The following is a 9,432-nucleotide window of genomic DNA, read 5'->3' as shown; positions in this document are numbered from 1 at the left end:
GGTGTTCACACCAGACCAATAAGGCTGTAATCAAATTTTGAGCAACTTTCAAACAACTGATCATTAGTGCCTAGCAAACAATGCAGAGCGACATAATGCTTCGTACACAAAGTATAGGTATTATATAAAATCATAATTAGCAGAGCTGTGTGGGACTTCAGAAGCAATTCTTTGACATAGAAAGGACCAAATCCAAGCACGGGAAAATACTTAAAGGAATGAGTATTATGCTATCTTAACATGAACAGATAACGTATCTGGTATTCTTCTGCACATGCTCATATTAGTGTCTCCACAAAGATATCCATTTATGAAAAAATTTAGACTACACAGCAAAAGTTATTAACTTTTGATGTGAAATTGTACCTTTGATCCTGATTCTCCATTTATACATTATACTTCATTTGTGGTTTGCGAAATAAGTTAATATATGTTTTGCTGGAAAAACCCCACCCAGGCTACCGACGTTATTGCCTATATATAAGGAGCTTCTCTTCATAACATCCTACAAATCATCCCTTGAACAATTGGCATCTTCTTAGACTATATAATTCCATCTTTTCGGAACATTTTTAAACATTTTCTGTTTCAATAAAAATCACAGACAAGTCTATTTTTTTTATAACATTTTTTCTGAAAATCTTCTAGTCCAACAATTACTAAAATTCCATGTCTTCAAGTTGCTCTAGCTCTTCTTGGACGCCAAAACAGAACAAACTTTTTGAAAAAGCCCTTGCTGTATATGATAGAGATACTCCTGACCGTTGGCAAAAAGTTGCAAGAGCCGTTGGTGGCAAATCTGCAGAAGAAGTGAAAAGGCATTACGAAGTGCTTATTGAAGATCTTAGGCATATTGAGTCTGGCAATGTTCCTTTCCCCAACTACCGACATTAGTCTAGATCGCCATTCTACCATCAGGTGAAGTATACATTCATATTTATATACGAGCATGGTACCCGTGCGTTGCAACGGATATTATGGATAGGGTTTCTCATGTCAAGATTACCTTGTTTTTGACTCTTGATTTTTTGTCAATTTGTGTATTACTTCCTTAATTGTTTGCCAAAGAAAGAGGAGAGTGTTTGTCAAAAAAGAAAGCTATAGAATATGGAAGAGCAGGGGTAGTGAATAATGGGTGTGTAGGGTCAAATAAGTAAATTCACATGTCCCAAAAATTCTAAACTTTCAACACCACCCAATAATCTATAAACCCTTATAAAGGGTATTGAAATTAAGATTAAGCATCTTTTTCATTCCTATACTACCCTTCACATTTATTGTATATTTTATCTATCCTATTCCTAACTACCGAAATTACCCTTATAAATAAATTAAATCCACAAAAATAAACTGATCTTTGATTCCAATTTAATTAACATTGATCTTGGTTTTAAAACAATTGACAGAATCTCATAATCTATATTTTTGACACATTATATAAACAAATGTGTTCATCCACAAAATTAGTTATAAAATTCCACCGCAACGCGCGGGTACTATGCTCGTTTTTATAAAGGAGTATAGATATATGGTCAGTAACTAAACTGAAAGCTGACTTTTGCATGCAGATTCCTTTCCGAAGTAGTTCTCATCACTTTAATTGATTTTATTCATAGTTCCCATTGACATTGACACTATTCCAAAGTAGTAGCGCTTAAATATAAACACAGATACTAAAATTTGGTTTATATATCATGGGGCAAGGGTCTAATAAAGCAAGGAGGCAATTCTAATCTTGTCTTGACCCTTATATGCTCTGCTTCTTAGTTAAAACAGTCCTCTCACAATATCATTTTTATCTATCTTTAGAAAGGCTTGCTTTCTCTTTCAAGCAAGGCGAAATGCTCAAATGGCAACAGTTCTATTTATCCATTGTCTATTTGAAACACTCATCCATGTCCCATGTAAACAATAATATTTAGTCACACACAATATGCACAACGGCATAGTGTACAACTATGTAAAACATAACATTGTCGTGTAAGGCTAATTGTTGTTATGTACCTAACTACCTATCACATCCCTTCTGTTATATTTAGATAGACTATAGATATAAATCGATACATATGTTCTTACATTATATTCTATTCGGGCTACAATTGCCAACTTCAATGTTTTAAACAATGATGTATTGGGAACATCTTAGAATGTCAATATTATATATATGAAAATATCCTAAAACTGTATCATATTTTGTTTCCTTTGCAGCATTTTCTCCACATGCTGGCTGGCACAGAAGTACTCATAAAGTTCTATTGAAGTTGAAGACATGGTGGTCCACTCTTATATAAAATATCCATAGCATAATATATGTATGTATGCGCGTGTGTATATTTTATATCAATCGATCAATTATGGCTCAAGGGTAACACAAGGCCTCAATTTTTTTAAGCTCCCATATGTGTATGTTTACACATGTGTTTTTTTTTTCATGCCCATTTTAGAAATGATTGCAAAACTCCATAAAATATATACATCATACATACAATTTTCTTAACGGCACGCAAATTTAGATCACTGATGGACCACTAGAGTATCATCGTGCCACCTGGGTACCACCCGATCATATCCTCACAAGGCAATAACGTCAATACATCAATTTAAGAGGAAACTCAATAATGCCATTGCCAATACATATATACTTTCTTAATTGTTCCACAACGATCATTGTACTAAAACATGTTTGATGTTAGTCATTGGATTATATGATGATTGATATAACAAGTTGATTTGATAATATGAGTGTTAGGAACATGAACTATATGTAGAAAAATTGTGTACTCCTATATATTATGTAGAAATCGTTTTAGTTAACCAAAGGACTATTGTATTATGACCTTTTAACTAATCATTTCAAACTGATTATAAAGATTTAGTTCAGAATTTGAATGAGGTAGAGAATTAACTTTGAAATAAAATACAAAATTTGTTGAGCAAAAAGACCCCGTTTTAAACGATCGCTTTAGGCCTCCAAGTGTCATGACGAATTCTTAAAATAGTTAACAAGTTATCACAGGGATGAATTCATTCAAGAGAAAGAATTGGCAGAAAAAGAGGATTAATTAAATAAACTTTGCATTATGTGCGTAAAAGAGAAAGTGATGGCAGAAAAAGAGGGAACCTATACACTTGTAACCGCATTTATCGATCTATCTCCCATTATTGTTCGTTTCTTAGAAATAAATAAATTCACAATTCTAACAATTTTGGTTCATCCTGTTCTAATACTACTTTCTTCTTAATTACTTGATTTGTTACACTAATTCCATTAACTACACGTTGATTCAACCAACCACATTCACAAATGAAGAAAACAGTCGTTTTGTTTGTACTGTTTTTGGCAGTATCGGCGATTGTATGTCGTGCGTATGATGACAACGATGATCACGAGTCATGGACCGATTGGGCCAAGGACAAACTTACCGGGTAATTAACAATATATGATATGATATGATGTGCTTTGATTTTCAAAACATATCATATGAAATGCTTAATTAGAAATACTCATTACCACAATAATCTCATCAAACCATCATTTTTTCTGAAAATTTCATGCTAATATTAAATAGGGATATATCAAATCCGTTTAGCTAAAATCCGTAGCCAAAAAAGCTTGTAAAAAATATTTTCTTTAGATTTAATTTAACGGCTAAAATGTTTATTTGTCAATTACATTTGAAGTCTATTGAGCTACATACTTAGGGTCAAAAGCTAAAAGACCAAAAATAAGTAAATATCCGATGGTAATCAGTCACAAATATCAATAATCAGTGATGGATTACCTACGGATTTGATAGATAATTAATGTAATAATTTGCCCCGTGTATGAATCTGACGGTAAATCCCAGTTTTCTAGTGACCGCAACATATAAATGTTGGTTACCATAAAGGCATGTGTTGTTATATATGTGTCGACCACACGACATAATGACTTTACAAACATTATGTAAATAGAAAAGCTTCCCTCGTCAGTCGTAACGTAACATAAATCCGTTTGTTGCCATTAGCTAGTACTCATCATTTACACACATAACAGGAGATTTTAATCTATGATATCGTTTTTGGTTTAAATTCAAGAATTGCTATGATATTTATATATGTGAGAACTGCTTGCAGGACATTTAAAGGCAATAATGTGAAAGAATCTGTTAAAGAAGTCGTCGCTCAAGCTAATGATGCTCCAGCTAGTAATTTATCTCTACTTTGAAATTTAGACATTTTACACTAGCTACATACTATCTGCCGAATATTACAAAACTTATTTATGTATTTAGTATTCAAACTCTTGTGACTTCAAATCATAATTAAATGAGTGCATTATGATAATATTACATATACTTATATATGTACTACTAGCATTTGGAAATAATGTTAAAAAAAAATAAAAATAAAAAAAAAATAAAAAAAATTATATATGTACTACTAGCATTTGGAAAAAAAAAAAAAAAAAAAAAAAACACTAGCATTTGGAAATCGTACGTAGTACAAATCTATAATCTATAACTACCTATAAAGCATTTTGGATTTTTAAATTCAAAATTTCTTAAAAATTCAGACTTTCCATATTACCAAAACAACATTTTTATAACATACATCATTTATCTTTTAATATACTTATACTATCACATTTTATCTATAATCTATAATCTATCTTGGATTTCTAAATTTGGAATGTCTTAAAAATTCAGACTTTCCATATTACCACTCTTACATATTTATAACATATATCATTTATCTTTTAATATACTTATACTATCACACTTTATCTATAATCTATAATCTATCTATACCCCTTATAAAAAGGATAACATTAAGACATTAAGCATATTTTTTTTCTCCAAAATACTCTCACCTTATTCATAAAGTTTCAAAATTATCCTTCCACTCAAACAAAAACCCACACATCCTAAAAACACATATTCACAAACAAAAACACACACATCCTAAAAAACACATAACCGAGCCATCGCCGTCGTAATTGATCATATCCACAAACCGCCACATTTAACAACTGCTTTTTAACTGGTTCCGCTGCAACGCGCGGGCACTAGACTAATATATATAATACTCATCATCCTCTAAAATATCGGTTGTATCAAGAAGAAAGATATGTACGTGTGTATTATAGTAATTATAACTTATTTTGGAGGGTAGATAATATCAAGGGCTTTTAAAGGTATTGGGGTAAAATAAATGATAAGAAATTTGTTTTAAATAACCGTGGAGGGGAATTTGCTTTTGAACAACTACATTTTGTGATTTTTTAATCAGAATATAAATTTTTGTCACTTTTTCTCCAAACACTAAACATTAGTTATTTACAATTTCCAAACGTAATAATCTAAAAATTCCCTTACAAAATTCAACCCCAGGCACCCTTTTAATATATATATATATATATATTGTACTATCTACATATTCAGTTAATATTTATATTTAATAAGGTTTTTCCTGGTTAATAGAGTTTGAGTTATTCTAAGATGATTAGCACTTTTTGACTCATTGAAAAGGTTTAATCAACCTTTGCTTGTGGCCGGTTCTAACCTTTTTCCTGTCCACCTCAAGATACTTGCGGGTAGGTTTTGAACTTGATACCTTTTGTGAGGAAACAAGACTCTTTGCCACTAGACCAAGAATATACTGCTAGTTACACGTTACCATACTAGTTACAAAACATGTGTATTTACGTTTTACTCTTTGAGATATGTAAAATGCATACATGCTTGATCTGTAGCATCCGCCGACTCTATAAGTGATAAGGCTGTCGACGTAGAAAGTGCGGCTGTAGAGGCTGTCGGGAAGCTTTCTGAGAAGGCACCAGGTAAATCTTAAATAAGCGACAGGTTTTCTCATATAAGATTTATGGAAGTGAATACCATTTTCTTGTTTAGCTATTTGGTTTTCACTCACATTTGTTATGAAAATTCTTGTTGATGAGATTCATAAGATTAATGACAGTAGCATCTAAATGTATTTCATTGACACAATTTTTAGAGGCTTTGGAGCTAACTTGAGTGTATTGTTATAAAGTGCTTATTTGTACATCATTATTTTTTAACCGTTTGTCACCAAACATGTTTCATATTATTGTATTGTATAATACCTTAAAGCATATTGGTAATATATGGTTAAAAGTTAGTGATGTACGGTTAAAATTTAATAGTGTATAAATTATCGCCTATTTTTAAAAGGATCAATTTATTTGGAATATGTCTAACTTAAAATGGTGTTAATGCAGAAGTGAGGGACTGAAGATACACTCTCTAAAGTGTAAGGGTACAGAGTGGTAAATAAATGCCTATATTACATTCCTATAGTTATATCACAACAACATATTTTGTTTCTTTCATTGATTCTTTACTAGTTATTGTAGCATATTATTGTTAAGGCTCTTCGCTTACCCTTTATATCTCTGTATCACTGCAACCTATTATAACAATATAACCATTTGGGTATTGTGTTTACTGTTTATGATTACTCCATACATACTTCGTTAATACTGTTGAATCTAAAACTTTTTTCTCACATATGAAGTTTTTTTTTTGCCAGATCTTTGTACTTAATGAAAACATTGCCACTTGTTCGTTAATAATGCCCGCTTGAATGCCATTGTAGCATGTAGGTACTCAATTGTTAACGATTAATTAATTAGTCGTTCTAAAAAAATATGATGAAAACATTGATTTGTTAAAGATTGTTGGTGTCAATTGACCATTGCCACTCCCCATTCGCAACTCCATTGACCAAATTGCCCCAACCGATACTACATATAGGCTAGATAAAAAACACATATCAAGCGTATTATTAATCCACAATTCAGATTATACCTTTTTCATCCGCAACCTTCTTAACCTTCTATAACTATTTAATACTCGATCAAATTTTTATCCGTGGACAAATTTATCAAAAGTTACATTTTTCAATTTTCATTAAATGTAAATATTTAACAATATATGTTTTATAAAAAATGTAAAATCATATGCAAAGACCAAAATCCCATAATAAAAAACTCTTTTTTGAATGGTTCTAATCTAGATTAACAACTAAGTTAAACACATGTATGAGATAAAACCTAAAACTCTCGAAAAATGTTCAGTTAATCCGTCTTCACAAACGTGAGAATCAAAACTCAAACCTAGATGGATCTTTATCAAATCAAATGTCTTAGCTTGACTATCATAATTTTTAGAACGGAATGCATTTTTGGTCCCTGTGGTATCATACCATTTGTAATCTCGGTCCAAACTTTGTGTTTGGAAGATAGATTTTTCAATATTAAAAGTTAAAATGGGACGGAGGGACTTGATCGGTCAAAATATCTCTACATTATATAAATCTCACTTCAAAATTTGTTACTTATTGCCTATGTGGCATACTTAAAAATGCAAGAAAGCCCAAAAATCATCTAAATATTGCTCCTTGGGAGGTCTACGGATTATTTATTTTATAAGAAGTTCAAATTTTTGAAAACGGATTAGTTATGCTTTATACAAGTTCAAATTTTTGAAAATTTGAATATGTAACCGTTCGTGTATTACTTGTGGCGGTTACTTCCTTGCATGTCTATGTCTATATAAGGTCACTTCCATTCAGTTTAAAGGCATTTCAAAACGTAAACACATAACATATCAATTTTAGCATGGCTTCACTAAACCATGTTTCAATTAGAAATTTGCGTCCAAATAATAAGCCATGTACAATAGCGGTTAGAATTTTGCGGCTATGGAAGCAACCTCTATATGGAGATGTTAATAACATAGGTAGCATTGAGATGATTCTGATGGACGAACATGTAAGTATTAATTGTTTGTGAATTTTTTTTTTTAATTAGATTACTTTATATATTGTTTTCTATACTGTATATATATGAAGCATATCATATTGGTTAATATTTATTTTTAAAAATATAAAAGACTGTTTTCTAATTTAATAAATTTAGTTACTTTGTTTTATGTGTTTTCATGTTATTTCCATATTAGTCAACTTAAATCTGTTTTTAAGTATGTAGTTTTGATCATGTAATCCGTTCGACTTATGCTTTTAATGGTTTATGTTTTTAAAATAGAGTAAACAGAGTAAACAGTGGCGGATGAAGTTCATATAATGTTTTTAATGGACCAAAGTAAAAAGAGTAAGCAGTTTAATCATCTAATGTTTTTAATGGACCAAAGAAAACTGTTTGTGAGAAATCCATTACTGGTCCATTTACGGACTATTATTACTTTGATACTTAAATCATCACGATCTGGATGAAGTTCATTAAGTAATTTGAAAGAAGAATTCATGTTGAATGAATGTATGGATGAAAAATATTGTATAGTCAAGAGTGGAATAAACAGTGGTATGAAGTTTATACTTTAGCTATATGAATTGTTATGTATATATAAGAATCTATTTGGCATTCGGTTAAAACTTAGCAATGGGCGGCTATTTTTAAATTCAAATGGGAAGTTAAAAAACTGTAGGTATGTACAATTAATTTTTTAAAATATGCTAAATTTTAGGTCCATAAAAAGTGGGTACTAAATATATTATGAAGTTTTGGATGTATCAGACAACTACAAATTTAGAATTCTAAATTTGTAAAAGTTGATTCAAGTGATGAGGTATGTTCTTATGTTATAGCCGTTTATTTCGTAAACAATGTTGTAATCAGTAAATTTTAATTTATTGGACTTTGATACGTAATAGATTTACAGCAAGAATTTGTGAGTAAATTTACTAGATGTAATGGGTATATGTACTGGGCTGTAATATATAAAATTTATCCCACTTTTTATGGACCTAAAATTTAGCATATTAAAAAATTTTAATATGTAATGGGTATACGTAATAGATTTACAGTTATATAATACAGTAACACATTAGCAACAAAAACTGTAAATACATGATCCCATTAGGTACCTAAAATCTAGCATATTCAAATACGTATAACTGTACATGTAAATACAGTTTCAAAAATGAACTTTTAGATTTTGAAAAATACCGTCCACTTCAAACAAAAACTGTAAATACATGATCCCATTACTAACTTAAAAACACTTTGTCTTCTTGAAAGCTTTTTTTTGCAGTTCAAGTATTTTTACGTGGTGAGGACCCATTACTTTTTTTTGCAATTCAAGTATTTGTTTCAAACTTACGAATACAAATGAATGAAATGACATCCATTTTGTTAGAAGATAAGTTTGATGGTCGTTCATATGGATTTTCCTTTTATGATTTTCAAGAGCTAACTGAGATGGATTATATGGACTCAAAGTTATGTGGTGAGTTATTTCTATATTTTGATTTTATATATGCAAGATATGATCATAAATTATATATTATTATAAACGTTACGTACAATCAGATGTAATTGGAAAAGTTGTAGATGTTGGAGATACTTTGTGTTTTAAATGGCATGAAAAAAAATAAAGAGACTGAGTTTGGTGT

General features: G+C 30.5%; 1 protein-coding gene across 1 annotated transcript; it reads left to right on the top strand.

Moving 5' to 3' along the window:
• Nucleotides 1–502: 502 nt before the first annotated feature.
• On the top strand, nucleotides 503–2,391 carry LOC122578967 (protein RADIALIS-like 3). Its single transcript, XM_043751038.1, has 2 exons — nucleotides 503–918; nucleotides 2,209–2,391. The coding sequence occupies exon 1, from the start codon at nucleotides 670–672 to the stop codon at nucleotides 892–894; it is 225 nt and encodes a 74-aa protein (XP_043606973.1). The 5' UTR covers nucleotides 503–669; the 3' UTR covers nucleotides 895–918; nucleotides 2,209–2,391.
• Nucleotides 2,392–9,432: the final 7,041 nt, after the last annotated feature.

Source organism: Erigeron canadensis, chromosome 8 (genome assembly GCF_010389155.1).
Source record: "Erigeron canadensis isolate Cc75 chromosome 8, C_canadensis_v1, whole genome shotgun sequence".
NCBI lineage: Eukaryota > Viridiplantae > Streptophyta > Magnoliopsida > Asterales > Asteraceae > Erigeron > Erigeron canadensis.
The sequence above is the reverse complement of the archived record's forward strand: the minus strand, read 5'-3'. Positions and strand labels throughout refer to the sequence as shown.